The 20239-nt window shown below is 31.5% G+C and overlaps 1 protein-coding gene across 1 annotated transcript; it reads left to right on the forward strand.

The window, feature by feature from the left end:
• LOC139514666 (monocarboxylate transporter 13-like) lies at nt 1-13315 on the forward strand. The gene is made up of 7 exons (XM_071304119.1): nt 1-206; nt 6113-6343; nt 8937-9080; nt 10302-10564; nt 11232-11610; nt 11790-11915; nt 13086-13315. The coding sequence occupies exons 1-7, from the start codon at nt 107-109 to the stop codon at nt 13262-13264; spliced, it is 1422 nt and encodes a 473-aa protein (XP_071160220.1). The 5' UTR covers nt 1-106; the 3' UTR covers nt 13265-13315.
• The last annotated feature ends 6924 nt before the right edge of the window (nt 13316-20239 follow it).

Genomic DNA, 20239 nt, shown 5'->3' on the forward strand with positions numbered 1-20239 from the left:
GGATCTCGCGAAGTAAAACATTCAAGAATACATATAGAAGGAGAATTTCTGTCTTATTTATTAATTTTAATTTTACTAATATGACGAACGACTAAAATGAGGAACAATGTTTTGTTCGTGTTACAAATGTGTACAAACATCCCGATTGTGTGTACTTACTGTACATGGATTTTATATCTGTGTTTTTATTTTTCATTCAGATTGTGGTAAGTCAATTTGTTTATTTTTATTTCAATATTTTCTTGAATGACACATGGAAGAGACTACCGTTCCTTACTGTTTCATCGAATTTCTTTTCGATTTTCGATTTTCTGTTCCCTTGTAATGAAGCAGTTTGCTCCTAGTTTAAAAAAATCCTCTAACGTTTTTGACGGACAAGCCCCAAATGTAACAGGACTATCTTTTTCCAAGCTCAAAGAGTATATTAATTCATAAAATATGCTTTCAAGAACGTTTATCATTCTACATGAATAAAATTACATTAACAAATGCTTGCAATCAAATTTTTAAGTATTTATATATACGGTTGGAACAATACCTCACCGTAATAAAGTGAACTAATGTATCAACAATGATATTGACAGTAGTTTCAGTTTTATTCCAACTGAATGCCACTAAGATCTGAAGTCATAATGTTACGTGCAGCACGAACAAGCCGGGATATCGTTACAATAAGGGTTTCAGGCCAGTCATATCGGATGTGGAACAACAAACCCACATAGCAAAACGACCATAAAGCTTTGACAAACTACTTTACATATACAAGTGGCAGACAACATTCGAAGGCTATCAATAGGTCTTCAACGCAGCGAGAAAATCCAGCACCCGGAGGTGGTCCTCAGTTGGCCTCTAAATAAAATTGTGTACTAATTCGTTGGAAATGGACGTCACACTAAACTCGAAAAATATATAAATTAATTCCTTTTAAAAAACAGTCAAGACTGACTTTGTTTGGTGTTCAATTTATTTCAAAGAAATTTAAAAATTAACAAACTGGAATCTTAATTGTTTTAATACAGTAAATAGTCAAATTAAAGCTAATAAAATGTTAAAATATGACAAAAAACTTAAATTAACCTTAAATTGAAATATATGAAAATATTGCCAAAGAATATTAACACAAACTTACAGTCATTTTGAATAGAAGAACAATTAAAGCCTTTCCTTTTGGAATTGGCAAGTGTTGAGTAATTAATCAGTTTATGTTTTTTTCTTTCTTTTTTAAATATTCAATAGATAAATTTGTAGTTGTATTTTAAAAGTTACTCAATAAAGGATTTGAAAATTACATTGTTTTTACATATGTTTGAATTTAATATATCCGTAGATGATATGAAATATCCGACATATTTCCGCTACATCTTTCGTAAATTTACTGTTATACTGTGAAACATTAAAACCTGAATTTACAAGCCAAGAAATAAATGTCTATATGCTAATTTTGAAGGCATGTGTTTTGGTTGTTGATTTTTACCTTCAATTGTATTCTGAGGGCAATTCTAGTGAATGCATTAAAATGGGACAAAATATTCAATCTGGTCGAATTCATGGCTTTCAAATATTTAGATTTGCAATAGATGAGTAATGGCAGAAAAACATAACGAAAAAAAAAATAACTACGTTCTTACAGGATAGTCGAAGCAGTAAACCTATCTTTTGTCCAAAAACAAACGAGTTTATTATAATCTTTAGAATTAGTAAATGGGATGGAAGATACTAATGAGACATTTACATCTCATACGTAGAAGAAAACCTGACAACGCCATGACAAAATGGAAAGAGAACAACAACAAATGAAGGTCATCATAGAAAATTACCATTGAGGATCACAAATTAGCCCAATGGACATATCTCAATAATGGCTATAAATATAGAAGTACTTTTCAACTTGTTTTGTTTGTAAACTAAAAAATTACAATTTATTTTTGAAGCTTTTGGAATGTGAGTTCAAAGCGTAATATGGTTCTATTGAGTGAGAAAAAATAATGACAAAAGGCAATATGCGTATTTACAATATTTCTGATAAAAAGTTCTCATCTGTTGCTATCAAACGGTCAATATTAAAGCAGCAGCGTTCGTACGGAATGTATGTTTACGGTCATAAAGGGGAGTATGAGTCTGATACATGACACAGGGATAGTCACAAGATGTCATCATGTCATAGAAAATAATAAAATCACGAAAATACTGACCTCCGAGGAAAATTCAAAACGAAAAGTCCCCAACCAAAATGCAAAATTAAAAGCTCAAGCTAGCAATAAACAGTTAGTAAAAAATATTATAATTTGCCCTTATAAATTTTACCATCCCCTTTTCATTGTTTTCTTGCAATATCAAGCTTACTGTTTGTGTCATATATGGGCATATGTATGTAATCAGAATCTTCCATAGATTTTATATCCAGTATATAAAATGGTAAAATATAATTTCTTTTTGGTGTATCCATGGCAACAATCTGCATTTATTTGTTATAAAATATTGCATAAAGGGGGGAAAAGATGTCACATATTTCCCCAAAATTTGGCTAAAAGTAGAATTTCAATCGCTGGAATTAATATGTTTTGTGAAACTGTGTACATATATCATTCAGCAAATCCAATGAAAATCATATGTCTTTCATCTCTTTTTTTTTTGTAAAATTGCGTCAAAAACTTCGTGTAGTGTTTGTAAACATTACATTAATTTCTGGACCGATGGCCGGTCTACCTATGAAAACATGGATTGTCAAACGGAAAACAGCCCATAAAATGTGTAAAAAATAATCTTGATGCTCTTATAAACCATCTTTGAAGGCTAAATTAGCACTCAGCTGTCTAAAATTGAATTTTATTACACAATAACTTTCCTATTTGAAAAATCCACCGGGGCCAAAATGCGAAACTAAGCTCCTAACTGTGTATTTGTACCCAAGCTCATCAAATGAATGTACAACAACTGTCAAATTCCTGACTTTGTACAGGCATTTTTCTTATCTAGAAAATAATGGATTAAACTTGGTATTATAGCTAGCTAAACTTCTAATTGTATGACAGTCGTATACAATTCCATTATGTTGACCACGATGTGTAAACAGATAAAAATGTCAAAAATAAGGAAACAGCAGTCAACATTGTGTTATTATCTTAATCACTATAAAACAAACTAATATATAAACAAACATTTACCATGACACAATAACACAACGACGGGATGTATAAGCACAGAGCCACGTCTTTTTAAGAAAGAAATACAAAAAGGTATTGGTGACGTTTCACAAAATCTGATTAGTTATTGCATGCACTTGAATACCGATATATATATCCCATACGCAGGGGAAGTTGGTTTAATGCTACTAAAGTAGGGGAAATTGGTAATTAACAACAACTACTCTGAAACTAAACAATGAAATGAATTAGGTGATGTGTTACTTTTACAATAACTACATCCTACAGGATGGGTAGCGAGGGGATTGTTATCCGTACCAACATGTATCGTACTTCAGTTTAAACAAATAACACAACCGTCATGTCCTTGTGCCGGGTTCAAGTTAGTTCAATAGGATGTCTGATCTCACACCTCGTTCAGTATGTCATTTCAAAGTTTGGCACGAATTCAAGACATCAGATGAACTCTTTAAATAAACTCATCATAGAAACCAGGATTGAATTTTATATTTACGCCAGACGCGCGTTTTGTCTACACAAGACTCAACCGTGACGCTGAAATCCCAAAAAAATAAAATAGATTGACGGCCTCATGTTTATTTAAGAAAAAAAAACAAAAAACGGACTAGTTTTCGTCTGTGTATGTAGTTCATACATGATTCTCGTTTTTTTTTTTATATAGATAAGACCGTTGGTTTTCCCGTTTGAATGGTTTAGCACTTTTAGGGCCCTTTATAGCTTGCTATTCGGTGTGAGCCAAGGCTCCGTGTTGAAGGCCGCATCTTAACCTATAATGGTTTACTTTTATAAATTGTTACTTGTATGGAGAGCTGTCTTATTGACACTCATACCACATCTTCCTATAACTATATAGTTTGAATTTTGCAATGTCTTTTTTGAAAGACTTACTTAATTTTCAGCTGTATAAAATTTGATTCGTCCACTGCCTTAATCGTCATTTTACTTTAATTGCAAGTCATGCTAAGTAACAAGAAAAACCCTCCGACTTTTGATATATTCTTGAAGTATAAAACTGAGAATGGAAAAAGGGAATATGTCAAAGACACAACAACCCGACCAAAGAGCGGATAACAGCCGAAGGCCACCAATGGGTTTTCAACGCAGCGAGAAAAAGCGTATAATACAAATGTAGCTCAATTTATAACATACGTTTGTTTATGCGTTACACATTTGTTTTTCGTCCATTTTTTGTACATAAACTAGGCTGTTAGTTTTCTCGTTTGAATTATTTAAATTGTCATTTCGAGGCCTTTTATAGCTGACTATGTGGTACGGGCTTTACTCATTGTTGAAGACCGTACGGTGACCTATAGTTGTTAATTTCTGTGTCATTTTGGTCCTATCGAAAATGCAGTGTTTAGCGAGATTGGAATATACTTTTCTTTTTTAGCCATGGCGTTGTCAGTTTATTTTCGTTAATTGAGTCTGAATGTCTCTCTGGTATCTTTCGCCCCTCCGTCTCATACACGAGAGTATCCTTGTAATTCAATAGAAAGTGTAACCAGAGTTTAACCTATTCTTTTCTATCCCTCTCTGTTTCTGTGATGGCGCATACTCAAAAGGACAGATGCATCAATCAATCAACAACAAAAGGCGACGACCGGTCAAATAACTTAACATATAAAATTGACCACTCAAAGGTTGACTCTTTATATGTTTAAGCATTATAAATTTCAGTTTTCTTTTCTGCCATTATATTTTCTAGCAGTCTCGTTGTCTTGTTAATGGTGTACAGTGATTTATCCCAAAACTGATACTGGAATTACTACCGTGTAGTTGGTGTGGTTATATCCATTGTAACACGTGTGTAAGTCGTGTATTAAAACAGATACCAATTGGATAATCAAAATCCTGAGTGACAAACTCACAATGCCACGGCAAAAAAAAAAAAAAAAAAACTACACCAATAATAACATAGACATATAACAGGATACACGAACCCCACGAAAAAAGGTTGATCTCGCGTGCCCGGGAAGTGTGAGCAGATTCTGATCCACGTGTTGAACACGTTGCGTTTCTCATTTAAGTGAACACTCGCTGATATTTTTACTTCCGTGGGTCACATTTGACGAAAGGAAGACGGAATTGAGGGAACGAAAATTGGAACGTATTTGTCGTCATCAATGAAACAGATATTACATAGCGGTCAAACAATTCGTATTGGCAAAACTTTTTTAAAGGGATGATTTCAACTTCACTTAAACATTTGTTTTAATAGCCTTCTTGCGAGCAGCAACCTTCTTCAAAGGAAATCATAATAGGAAATGCAAACTCTAGAAAATCGAATCAACTAAGGGATATATGAATAAACTCATTATAGATACCTGTATTAAAATTTAATATTTACGCCAGTCGCGCGTTCTGTCTATAATCCATATGCAGGCGCTGCTAAATAGTTGCTAAATAGAAATGGGAAGTTTATAACTTGGAAGCTATAATCAATCTTTTGTTATAACCGACACTCATTGTCAACTTATTTATTGATGTTAGACAAGATAAGAGGTAGACGTAACTGCTTTTTTAGACTTCTTCTGTGATGCCATTTTCTAAACATTAAAATATGTTTTAAGATAAATTATAGCCAATCTGCTGTAACCTTATCGACATTATGTCCTATTATTTTGTTTTGTCTGGCTTACACTTACACATTGTTGTCAATGTAATGGAATTCGGTGCAACTGTCATAGAAGTGAAAGATTTAGATAGCTATAAAAACATGATTTCAATCACCATTTTCTACATAAGGAGATGCCGGTCCCAATTCAGGAATATGACATTTGTTTTCCATTCGTTAGATGTATTAAAGTATTTGATTTTGTCATTTTATAAACAATCTTTCCGTTATAATTTCCCGTGGAGTTTTTTATTTTTGATATACATGGAAGAAAGGATATCAACATGAATTATAACTATAACAAAATCACTTGATTCTATATCTTTTTTTTCAGACAGTTTAACTTACAAAATGAATAAGTATTTTGAGAAATTGACCAACGTAGCAGCATGTTGTCATTGGGGATTAGTTATAGTTGGTGCCTATTTTGTACTTACGTTTTTGTCAGTGGGATCAACATGTGCGATGGGAATATATTATATCTATATAATGGAGAAGTTTAAAGTTAACCTAACATCAGCAACAGTTATAGGAGCATTGAATACGGCAGTAGGACACTCAGGGGGTAAGGTACCGTGTTATTAGTGAATTGAAATCGGAATTAAGACCAGTTGTGTTAACAGGATTGCCATCATGTCAGGCAATATTCATCTAAGGTCGGGAATGTCGTATGATATTGTTTATTTGTTTTCTGTCTGTTAAAAACCATAAAAATATGAAGATTTTGGAACTTTGACGTTGACGATCGTTTAGTGTAAACTGCTTATTTTTGCGTAGATTGGTTGCTGTCTATTTAGGTGTTAATACAAAATCACTATGAGAGAAGTTACAGTTTCCTTCCACAATAAGAAAAAAAAAAGAAAAGGTGTCAATACGTAAATATGTCAAACGATATAATAAACTGAATGGTAGAGCATGTTATATCGAATATCGATACATTGTATACGTGAAATAATCAGATGATCTAAGTATATGCAAGTTGTCTTGAATATTAATCGATTCGATTCGATTGGTAACGTGAAAAAAAAATCTATTTTTGGATTGATAGAAAGATAAAAAGATTGCATGGTAGAATAGTCGATATCAGATATCGATACAAAAATAGTCAAAAGATTAAATGTTCGATTGATTGAAATTAGGATAGGCTGATCGAATGGAATACTAGTAAAGATACATGCATACGCCAACCCAGCGACTGTTCGATTGAAACAAAGTTGTATAGAATGAATGCTTAATTGAGAAATGTTAGATATCGATATATCAAACTATTATCACTTTTAATTGGTCGACGAATAATAAGATTTATGGAAAGATGATTAAACTGATTGAAGAATAAGTTGATTGATCAATATCATATATCGATACATATATGCGTCAAAAGATCAAAATATGAGATTTCTGTGCATGTATATCTACAAGTTCAAACATGTATCATGAGATACACCAATAAAACAGTATCAGAATTAAATCAATAACAAGTAACTTATGATTTGCCAATGTGCAAGGAAGACAATGATAACATAAAACATATGTATTTTCTAAATTTATGTACAATCTGTTTTGTAGAGTTTAACTGTTTCCTTTATTTATCAATTATTTCTGATACGATATAAGAATAATGTAGTTAATGCTTATAAGTTGAAAAATATATTGTAGGATTCTCCAGTGCACTGTCCTGGAGGGAAATTATAGCTTCAAACAACGGGAACATTCCCACATATGGGCGTTTTTCAATAAAAGCGTGACTTTCAGACCTAAAAAATTGGAAAATCAACTTGCCTAAAATTTTATTTCAAGAGTTATTTTGAATACCTCTATTATAGACCTGTTTGTAAACAAAAAGTTCAATCTTAAATACTCTTTAAAATGATATTATTTTCATAATTTGTGTACATTTGTCCACTACGAAACTGCTTCTAAACATACATCTTATTGCAATTTTAAACGTCTCCTGTATACTATATATACTAGAAAGATCTCATTTTTTTCTGAATTGAAGAACCATTTTTTATCGATAAAGATTAGACAGTACTTCACATATGAAGGTACAACTCATGTTACGTAGTGGACATTTTGATGCGTTTCGTAGTTGACAAAACCATTTCGTAGTGGACAAAAAGTTTCGTAGTTGACATCAACCCTATTCTTTGTTAATAAAAACATACTAAAAATTACATGAAACTAACCCTTGTTATTTGTTTTTCACGAATATAATTGAAAAAAGAGTAAAAAAAGACTGCATGGTAGTGGTAGTGTCCACTACGGAGCGTTTTTCTCCCATACTAGTTTCGTAGGTGACCGTTTCGTAGGGGACATATTCACATGTTTTATTTTTTCTCCACAATCCCTTTAGTACAATAGTAACAAGACTGATTGTATTCATCAAAGCATGTATTAAGCTGTACACTGATATTTTTTCATATTTTTAAAACCAGATACTGAAGGAGATTTGACCCGTTTCTTAGTGGACATTAACAAAAATACGGTATCACTCTGGTCCATTTGATGTGCTCAATTTTTCTTACCAACAATGTAACTGCCGTTACAAAAGCATCACTTCTTTTGTTAGACCCTAATATTATATCTCTTGCAAACAAAATTACATTGATTTTATTAATGCAAATTTTAATGACTTCGTTTCGTAGTGGACATTTTGTCATGGACACACCTTCTAAAATTAAAAATCCTATGTTTAAAGCTGTTTATGAAAATAAGTTGGCTCTAAACATACTTTTGAATTATTAAAGAACTTATATTAAGTAAAAATAACATTTATTTCTACATTTTTTTACGATATTTTAGAGTATGAATGTTGAACAGGCGGTCTAGGGACATGCCATTTTGTTTTTTTTTTTATCATTCAGGAATCAATATCATATCAATCCCTCTAAATAATAGACTGTTTCTTTGCTTAAAAATGTTAAATCTAATTCAATGTACTGGCTGCACAAAAAATTTCTTGTAAAGATCAAACACATTTTTTTAAAAGTGGCTGGGACAAGAAAATACGTTTTTTTATTGAAAAACGGCCATATATTAACAATTGATTAGTACAGTAAACTATGTAACTAAGAGTAATTTCAGTCAAACGATCAAGATCAGTATGTCTCGAGTCTCATGTTTTCTTTTAAATTGCACACATCACTTGTCTATTCCAGCCATCATTGCAATGCCCTTTGTTGAAAGGATTGGAGAGCGACCTGTTATGATCCTTGGAGGAGTTTTAAATCTAATTGGATACAGTGTGTCTACATTTGTGACGTCATTTCCTTTATTATATGTAACAATGGGTATTATACCAGGTACATATCAAGTAAAGCTGATTTAAAATGTTCGACATCTATGTTGTTTTTATTTTGAAAATAGCAGTTTATTGACACAAGAATCGGAATAAAATTTGAAAGGCTAAACAATTGAAAAAAAACATACTCATTATCCACGCCTTAAGGTCGTATTTCAATACTATTCTTCTCATGGCTGGAAACTCAACAAAAGATTCGTATTGCAGTTAAAAGATTAAAGGTTATTTTTCGTCTAGTCAGTTTTGGTTCGTTAAAAGATTGCAAGTTTGGTCTGTAGGTAAATAGAAACTTTCTCTGGGTTGCTTGACGTGTTAATACACAGTCGTACAAGATCAGACGTATATTGAAAAGACATGTTGCTCCGTAAAGTCTTTTGATTGCAGTATTTGAACATTGTTTTACACCAATTTCACATTCATGCAACAAAATATACATCAGATAATAGCACTTACGATATAATTTTTCTGTTGTTTTAAGACTTGTTAATAGTTTTTCTAATACTATTTTACCAAAAATTAATATGTGCACATAGCATTGTTATGTAAAATCTACAAAAGTGTAAGATTCAGATAAACGTATTTGTAAGCAACAACGGAGATACTAGGAATTACTAAATACAAAATAAACAACAAATGATCAGCTCAATAAATTGTTTCGAATTTTATATGCCTCACAAAAACCTTTATTTCCTGTTTAACAAAATTTAAACTTCGGTGATGGATCCCTCATTTTGATAGCTCTATCGATAATGTGATTTGAACAGAGTTTTTCACATTATTAATGTAAACCTTAAAATAACAAAAATGCTGAACTCCGAAAAAAAAATCTAAACGGAAAAAAACTAAGCAAATGGCGAAATCAAAAGTACAAACACATTAAACGAATGGATAACAACTGTAATTAATTTATTAATGACGATCTATTTCAGCTGGAAACACATCCATTAATAGCGGAATATATTTTCCATAAGGGTTGAATAGATCGGTAAAGAATTATAACTTTCGTGTGAAGAAACCTGTAGCAAATTTATTTTTCTGCTCCGGATTCCACGACCTTCATAATGTTTGTACAATGATATATAAAGCCATCAAAAGGCAAAATGTTTCGATCTGCTTTTATATTTATTCCATACGATATCCATTTGCTTCAACTCATTTGTGTTAGAAATCGTCATTACTATATAAAATGCATGTCACCATTTCAATTATCAAGTATTTTCAGGTCTTGGAATATCATTTTCAAGGGTCAGTATAGTAATAGCAGTTAACAGATATTTCCAAAAAGCTAAAATGCTTTCCGTATCATTTGGAGTAGTTGGCGCTTCTGTTGGTATGCTCTCGTTTCCACTTTTAATTAGGTTCCTTGCAGAACTATATGGATTGAATGGTACATTGCTTATTCATGCTGGTTTGTGTTTCAATATAGTAGCGTGTGGGGCAACAATATTTCCATCTAAACGGAAGCAACATAAAAAAAGACAGAGTGTAAGTATGTAAGCTGATGTAGACATTGTTAAAGTGTTGACCTTCGTTTGTTTACAATAAAAACATAATATTTTCGATCGTTGAAAAATAATGCGGAAAAGTGAAGGCAATTCTATTGAGATTAGAAAGTTAAACGAAATCACAATCTTGAAGTATTATTTGAAGAATTTTAGGTTGCATCGTGTAGATACAGCTGATTCTCAAACCAAGCCTCGTTTAGGGAGATACTAAAATATCCATAGATAGTTTGTGTTGTTTAATTACTGCTTCAAAGATATAATCTCCATGTTTTATTTCTTACAGACATAAATTGGGAATGTCAGGTAGATTTAAGATAAAGGGAGGAATAGTACACAATTTTTATATACATTTAAACTCCTAGCGCTTCGAGGAATATTAATGTTTATATTCTGCTGCACAACCCTATTTTTAACCTTTGAAAGAAAAAGAGTGTATGTAGACATTTAGATATATATCGCTTGTAAAAATCCATTAATATCTAAGAAAAAAGTACATGTTTTGCAGTGAGGTGTAAGCTTCTGTGTCGTTTTACAATCCTCAATTTGACACGAAGAACAGCTTTATGCGTTGGTTGTTGACAAGTGCGTATTGAAGTTGACGATATTATTAAATTTTCTTTATTTTCTATTCTATTGTTTTCATAAAGGATGAAGACAAACCGTTAACATGTGGTAATAAAGAGACTGTAGGCTTTTCCTTTTGTGTGCAACCACCTTTCATAGCTTACATGTTTACAAATTTTCTCTTCATGGCTGCATTGTATATTCCAACAACTCAGATTCCAAAACATGCTGTGTCAATCGGAATAAGTGTCAAGGATATTTCACTTGCGATAGCAGTTAGTGGAATTGGAAATATGTTTGGCCGAATATCTTTTGGCGTTCTGTCACATCTTTATGAGAGCCATGTGGTAAAGTTATGGATAATCTGTTTGACTTGCAGTGGGCTTATAATGTTAATGGTACCCTTTTCAACAAAAGTGGAAGAGTTTACGATCTTCATGATTATATATGGATATTTTGAAGGTAAATATATTCATAAGAAGGAACGGATAATGCTGTGTTTACGAAATGCTATTGAAAAGATTTTGATTTGTGATTATTTTTTTTTGTTTTCGTAAAGCAAACTCTTAGTAGGGATTGTGTACTATATACATTTACTATTCTATGGTTAGTCTGTAATCAATTGATCTGTTTTTCAAAAGGAGCATCTAGTGTTGGATGGAATATTAGTCTGTTCAACTTGATCAACCTTAAGTACTACGAAAGAGGAATTAGCATGGCTTACTTTGTAGCTGGAATAGGACTGGCAGTAGGAAGTCCTTTTACAGGTAAAATGATAAACTAACTTCGAACTTATTTGGTCTTTTTAGTTTTGATGTTATATTCGTTATTCTCGTGGGATTTTGTCTGTTGCTTGGTCCGTTTCTGTTTATGTTACATTGTAGTGTTGTTTCGTTGTTCTCCTCTTATATTTAATGCGTTTCCCTCAGTTTTAGTTTGTTACCCCGATTTTGTTTTTTGTCCATGGATTTATGAGTTTGAACAGCGGTATACTACTGTTGCCTTTATTTAACTGATAATGAGTTTCTGAATTACAACGTCAATCGCCCATCGGGTATATGTTTCTCATACGATATGCAACTGCTTGAAGCTACTACATTGTACTCAGACTTTTATAACGTCATAAAAACAGGGTTTTGTAGAAGAACGTCTCGTCTTTTTTTACCAGAAAATACTAAGACCTATCAGTCAGTGTCAACTCCACAAATCACACAACATAGTCTCGAGTTAAGGTAATAGGTGCTAAAGCCGTTTATCCTTTGATTTTACCTGAGTTTATCTGTTATTTGTCTTCAAACTATAATGGGTTGTTTTGTCTTATGATATTATTGACTAGGTATTATTGTATCCCGTCATCGTTTTGTTTGACTATTTGACATTCCTGGTTGGTGACTTCATTGTTTAATTCACATTCCTGGTGAGTCTTTTGTAGACGATGCGCAGGTCAGGCGTTAACATTGATGTCTTGGCATATATGAAGAGTTATTGCTATTTACTACACCTTTTTTGTTAGACAAATTTGTATATGAAAATAAGGAGATGTGGTATGATTGCCAATTAGACAAATATCCGAAAAAGTTCAAATGAAGTTAATTTAAGAAATTATAGGCAACCATACAGAGTTCAATAATGAGACAAACCATATGTTCGGCTTATTAATGCCTCGATATGAAAAGAATGAAAATTAAATGGAGAAAAAAACTAATGGCTTAATTTATAACAAAACAATTTACGAAAGACAAAAATCACAGACATGGACAAACGAAAACCACTGAAGTACAGGCTTCTGAATTAGGACAGAAATATAAAGAATGTGACGGGATATAACATTTTTTTGGTCACTCAACCATCCCCTAACCTAGGACAGTGGTGTTACAGTTCAACATAAGAAAGAACTATAAAGAAATTAATTTAAAGTGTGTTCTCATTTTTTGTAGCGTTCCTGAGCGAGGAGTTCAGTTCACATGGGATATCATACTATATTGGATGTGGAATGTTTGTTGTAGGTGCCTTCATCATGATTCCATTTGCGTCAATATCAGCCAAAACAGATAACGTGTTGACACAGCCTAAAATACAAAATGAATCTAACTCAACTGTATATGGTTCATGTTGAATAAATATCGAATTTTGAAATTGCAGAAGTAAATAAAGTCACTCATTTAAACCACTCTTTTAATACTTAAATAAAAAAAACAATGCCTTGTTAAGAATACAAGAATATATGGAAACATTTTTTTGGGAAGTGGTGCCTTATTCGGTCTCTCCTCTTGTTCTCCTGTGTAAACGGAATTACGGCTTTAAAATAAAATCTTGATTCAACTTGAAGCTTATGTGACATGACCATTTAGATTTATCAAGAGAAAGAATTTCTATAGTTATTTAGTAAATTGATAGCATGTCAATATTATGAGTGCTGTTGGGAAATAACTATTATATTGTATGCATGAATAATGTGTTTTTATGTGGACTTAGTTTGTAAAACATGATTGCACTTTACAAGTATAACATTTCATTAAAGTTATCATATATATTCTAAAATAAAATTAAGTATAGAAATTGGGAATGTGCCGAAGAGACAACAATCCTACAAAAGAGCTGAAGTCCACCAATATTTCATTTTGCAGATCGTAATAACAAAAATAAGGAAATAATGTGCCCCTCTTACATTGTACTCGCAATATATTACGCAAAGATCTGACTTAGATAAGTTTCAATTAAAAAAAATCTATATTGTGTTTATTTGGGGGGTCTATTATTGATGTTAAGGCTCGTAAATCCTTAAAACTTTCATTTAAACTTGCATCTGCTTATCACACTATAATACACATTTGCTCATAAGTGTACTGAAAATTCAACACTTTTTAATAGACCCATATGAAAAAGACACGTTTACATACATTTAAGATCAAAAGGGAATAATAAGAAAGGTTAAGATGTTGATTTAGACAAATCGTGAATAATTGGCAGCTAAATTCAACAAGCTACACTATAAATATATATGAAACTTCGTTGTTGCGCATCGTTTTAGATTTGGATATCTACATATGTAACATATACTCATCAAAACACATCAAGTAATGGAATACATTACTAAAATGAGGAACATAAAATTGAGAATGGAAATGGAGAATGTGTTAACGCGACAACAACCCGTAGAGCAGACAACAGCCTCAGGCCACCATTGGGTCTCCAATGTAGCGAGAAACTCCTGCACCAGGAGGCGTCCTTTAACTGGCCCCTAAACAAATATGTATACTAGTTCAGTGATAACGGACGTCATACTAAACAGACGATTTATTTTCATTTCAGTTTCAAATTAATTTTTTTTCTGAAAATCATTTGGAGATTATTTCTAGATAAATTTAATGTTATGTTGATAATTGAAGGAGAAATGTATGAATTACATCGTTCATTTATGAACATGTATTGTCGAAGAACTTTTGATTTTTTGTTTATCAAACACGGATAAAAATCATTATCTAACATTTAAACAATAAAAATATGCAAAACCAATCACTAAAATAAATAAACATGTTTTGTTAATGTTTTAGTAACAAAGGTGTAGAAAACCAAACAACAATACACTTGTAAAATGTACCTTTCTACACGTTTATGTTTATAGAATAATAAAAATAAACCCACCATTAAAGATTTTAACAAGTTTAAGAATAATAATCATTAAAAGATATACCCTCTATTCTGCCATATAATACTTACCGGTTATAACAAACACTAGAATCAATGACCGTTAACAACGCACGGGAATCTATGCATTAGTATCACAAGAATGTTAAAAGAATAATGCTTGAAAATTTACACCCCTTTCGATCCATGAAGACAAATATGCTACTGAATTTTCATTTTGTTTTACGTTATTCCAGATTTCTCTAATCTTAATTGTTAAAATCAGTTAAATAAGATGTAATTACTATTTATAATATCTTGTCAATTACCAGCGTGTATCAAGATAGTTTTAATTTTTGAAGAGTTCAACAAATTTGAAAAAATATGCTTGAATATATTTTTTTTTATCAACGACATAATAACGATTATATTACTTTTCCAACGTAACATAATTGCTCTAATTAATCACTTCAAAAGACATAAACATAAAATTAATGGAAGGCGAGGCCGGATTTTGACGCTTTTTGTGAAACTATATCAGCAGACATTATACAATTTATTTTTTTACACCACCACACGTAATACTATATTTCACCTTAAGTCTATCGAAATCCAAAAGGTGACCACAAGATAACAGTATAAGTAAACAATGTGTAACCATATCCTTTAATTCATACTATATAATCAGTCATTTGCACTGTTTAAATTACACCACAGGTCAAACTTGGTAAATAGAAAATGTTTAAGAAAGTTTGCCACTCCTTCATAAATTGGCGAGCTATAAACGGCATTTACTAAAATTATTAGTAGCCAACTAAAACTAACGAGCCCATATCTACCCTGGTTGGTATCAGAGTTGTTTCTCTTAGGCGGATGGCTTTACTAAGCTATAGACTCCCATCTGACCAATAACCAGTTGTTTCTCTCAGACGGATTGCTTTACTAGGCTATCGACTTCCATCTGACCAATAGGCAACGATTATGTCTGTTATTAAGCAAACTATTTTATCATGTTATTACCAACTCTTTGCTGAAATCCACCCTTGGTTACGGTTGATCGATGACTTAATATTAAATAAATGGAATCGCTTAAAAGTAAAGAAAATAACTATCGCTAACCTTTTATTATAAACATGTCTCAAAATATAAAAAATGAGGAGATTTGTTAGGATTGCCAATAAAGTAAATAAACATGACACCAATTAAAAAAGGTATGAATGAGAAAAGGTCATCGTCATCTCCAAACGATGAGCAAAAAACATACCTTACCTATAATAGTCCCCACAAAACGTCAATACATTCAATAGTTCTCACCTTGTACTCATGTTTTCCTAACTACAGAAATATGACCGCCATCACAAAGTAAAGGTTGCTGAAAACACTAGCATACATGCAAAAAGACATAACTATTTCAACAAATGAATATGTAAGACAATAACCAACGCTTGGCTGTGTTTCACTGGTTTGTGAACCATCACGGCTCAACCATCACCGTTATCATGAGATAAACGTTTTAACAATAATACCGAACTACAGGTTAAACACAAAAAAGTGGGAACTCCATAAAAAATTACAAAATTAAACGTCAGACGTAATCAACGAACGGAACTAATTGATTTAACAATCGTCACATTCTTCGTGTTTTTTGTGGCATTTTCCGAAAATTGTGAATTACACCAGATGTTAGATGGCTAATATCGGAAAAGGTAGCTACAACACCTAATAAAACAAATTGCAAAAATTAAAATAACGTATAGCAAAAAGACTAACTTCACACAGTACCCATCAAAAAGTACTGGATTAAAAGTAATCCTAACCGCAATTTGGCAAACTAGGTTTTCCCAGATTAAATTCAATCAGTACACCTTCTAATGTTTCTGTTTTTAAATTTTAATAAATCACTACAAAGGGACATGCAACAAAAGTTGACGGACGACAATGTCGTATAAAAGGTCAAATATGCCGGATTCAAAATATTTAATATGACAATGTCGTATGAAAGGCTAAAGATGCCGGATTTAAACAAATTATATACACGACTTTACAATATTTTATATACACATTATTTACTCAATCTACAATTTTATTGTCACCCCTTACTTATATATAAAAAAAAGTACGAGTTCTATTATTTTAGTCAACAGTATTCTACCTATTTTCAAATGTTATAAACCGAAATTAGGTTAATGACCAATTTTGTAGGGTTGTGTATTTCAAACTTTTCCAAGTGCTACCATATCATAACTGTAGAAAAAAATAGAATTCAAGTTGAGTGCAATTTCAAACATAAACTAAAAGAAAACTTTGTTCAAAAGTAACTGTTAAATGCTAATTGCATTACATAAAAAAAAATGGGATTAAGGACATCTTCCATATAAAAATGTCATTTCCATGAGTTTAAAATGTCATTTAAATAAAAAAATTTAAAAATCATTATCGAACACATTTCACTTTGTCAATCAATATTTGCTTTGTCTCCTAAATATATAAGTTAAAATGTACTTGAATCATCAGTTTGGTACTGAAAATATTACCATTACTGCAAGTTCTAATTCAAAGTTAAAAAAAAAGATTATTTCTCAGATCAACAGATAAATACTACAAATTTAAGTTGCTTTATCTATAGTTTTCTATGTTGTGTTTTATGTACAGTTCATTTTCAGTTTATTTTGAGCTAATGAGTTTGAATGTCCCTTTAGTATCCGTCTCCTCTCTTTTCCAACTCTAATGTCAACCTATTACTACAGAAAGTGCAAGTTTATAATTCAACTGATTAATGATTTAGAAATATACTCGATTAAATCAATCAAGCTTTTGGTTTTGCCATTTTGATTACGGACTTTCCGTTTCGAATTTTCCTCGGTAGTTCTGTATTTTTGTTATTTTACTTTTCACTGCATCTGCGCGGATACCATTGTAAAACTTTAGGAAGTAGGATAATTAAGTAAACACTTACAGGATAATATGTAATATATATTATTGTTGATAAAATACATAAGTCATATCGGAGAGAGATATTGAATTATCCTACAGAAATGTTATATATCTTACATATGAGCTGCGTTGGATAGAGATCGACCATATGCAAATGAATATCAATACATCTTTTTACTCATTTCGAGAGGAAAAAATCTCCATGCAAAGTCTGTTACTTTTTGAAAACTGTGTTGATTTGAGGAATCCTACTAAATAGATCAAAATTCATCTTTCCTTGTGTATTTGAACGTTTCAAAAGTCTTATACATGTTATATGTTACAAGTACGTTTACTTGCATAAGGTGGATTTATTATATATTAAGTGTATTCGTTACGCGTATTGTTTATTTTTGGGTACACCAGTCACATTTATATTTTATAACGTATCATAACTAGATTATAAATTAATGAAACAAGTTAATGAAAGTGACATTAAAATGTGTGTATGCATTAAGCGGACTTTTTTCCTTCGAGTAAGTATGTTTTAGAATCAGTCTTTGATAAACCAGGATGTCTTAACATATGCTACTATCTGACAAGAAGCCAGTGCTTCACACAGTTGATTGACGCTACTAGCGTAATGGATAATAACCTTGTAAATTTTATAATTGATAATTTCAAGTTTTTAAATTATTATTGTACTGATTATAATATAAATAATAGGAGTTGTGAGATTCAACGCTACGTGGTATGGGCTTTGCTCATTGTGGAAGGCCGTACGGTGACATATAGTTGTTAATTTCTGTGACATTTGGTCTCTTGTGGAGAGTTTTCTCAATGGCAATCATACCACATCTTCTTTTTTTATATATATAGTCCCCCCAAAAAAAATATTTTCAAAATACCGTCACATTACACAGTTTCATTAAAAAAAAGTTAGACAAAAAAAAAAAAACTCAAACCACAAGAGATAAGGACACACAGATCAAAGACGAACTATAACCAAATACTAAAGGACAACTAAATAAAAAGTCCAAAAGAATACTAGAGGTCTAGTAGATCTTTTTCGCACATAAGATTAATTATGACGTTATGATTGTGTCACGTCGTCACCTAGTGATACCCTATGTGCGATAAACTGGTTTTACGTTTCACCACTTTCTTCCTAATTTATAATGAAAGATTATCCGTGATGAAATTTAATTATTATAAATCGTGTATTAATTCATGGTGACGAATTTAAATCATATAAACATCGTATCAAACACGGGCAAACGTAACGTAGGAGAGCAATTCATATAAATTCCAAGAAATTTATCCTTAACATATTCATTTTTAATGTGAAAGTGATTGACGTTTATGAATTTAAAAACATGTATCTTTGTTACGATTTTAGCTATAGGTTTCCGGTAAATTTCAAGTATCATTCAATTGGTTAGTAAATGAAGTAGTGTTAAGAATGATATAAAAAAAACTAAGTTCTTTGTTCAGCAATATTAATCATATTAAATAAGGACGTGGAAGATCCGTGTATTTACTTTCTCATATTACAAGACAAAAATGTCTTAAAAACGTGTTATCAATTTATGTATACTTATATAGTGTGAAACTGGAAGAAAAATTATCATTTGTTCTAATAATTAGTATGTTTTATGTTATTTATTGAAAATACACTTTCTCAATATTAATATCCTGTTTTTTCTTCTAAGTGCAAGTCCCTGTAATGAGGATTCTTTTTTATGAGGTTTTAATACCCTTTGTTATACAAACTATGCATTTAAAAGTACTGTATAATTTTTAGAATTAAAAAAATGAATAAACCCATTTTCTTTATGTTATTTCTAATTAATGCAATGTTATTTCAATCCTTATTTATTAGCAAGCATGTTCAAGTGTCTTACAAAGATCAGGAACCTAATGCGTTATTGTATTGAGCTAGCTTGGAATATTGGTATTCTTATAAAAAGCTAGTAGCCGATCTTCAACAGTCTGTGTTAAAATAAACACCATTCTCAAGACCACGTTATTATATTTGTCTATCCCAAATTCATGTATTTGGTTTTGATGTTATATATATATGTTATATTTGTTATTCTCGTGGGATTTTGTCTATGTGTGTTAAATTTTAGTGTTATGTCGTTGTTCTCCTCTTATATTTAATGCGTTTCCCTCGGTTTTAGTTTGTTATCCCGATTTTGTTTTTTGTCCATGGATTTATGAGTTTTGAACAGCGGTATACTACTGTTGCCTTTATTAACATTTTGACATATTTAACATTTGATCTAGTATCGAAGACGAGTGTTGACCTCTTGAGAGTGTATCTCTTTCGTTATGCTTAACTACGGAATGCAACAACTTTATAAAAATATGTTAAGGACAGACATAAAATCCAGACGAAATTGCTGTAAAAATAATTATCACGAAGGATACGATACTACTTATGTTGTCCACTTCATCCAAGAGATGGTGAAGGAAGAAAAGAAAAACAAATGCATGCAAATAAGAAAAAAATTACATTTGAATTATAGGTATTACAAAATTACTTTAT

This window comes from Mytilus edulis, chromosome 3 (genome assembly GCF_963676685.1).
Source record: "Mytilus edulis chromosome 3, xbMytEdul2.2, whole genome shotgun sequence".
Taxonomy (NCBI): domain Eukaryota; kingdom Metazoa; phylum Mollusca; class Bivalvia; order Mytilida; family Mytilidae; genus Mytilus; species Mytilus edulis.

Excerpts from the sequence above, each read along its gene's own strand:
- LOC139514666 (XM_071304119.1), top strand. The coding sequence starts at position 107 with ATGTTTTGTTCGTGTTACAAATGTGTACAAACATCCCGATTGTGTGTA. Across the intron at positions 6,344-8,936 it reads GGCAGTAGGACACTCAGGGG|CCATCATTGCAATGCCCTTT; the intron begins GTAAGGTACCGT and ends TGTCTATTCCAG. Across the intron at positions 9,081-10,301 it reads AACAATGGGTATTATACCAG|GTCTTGGAATATCATTTTCA; the intron begins GTACATATCAAG and ends AAGTATTTTCAG.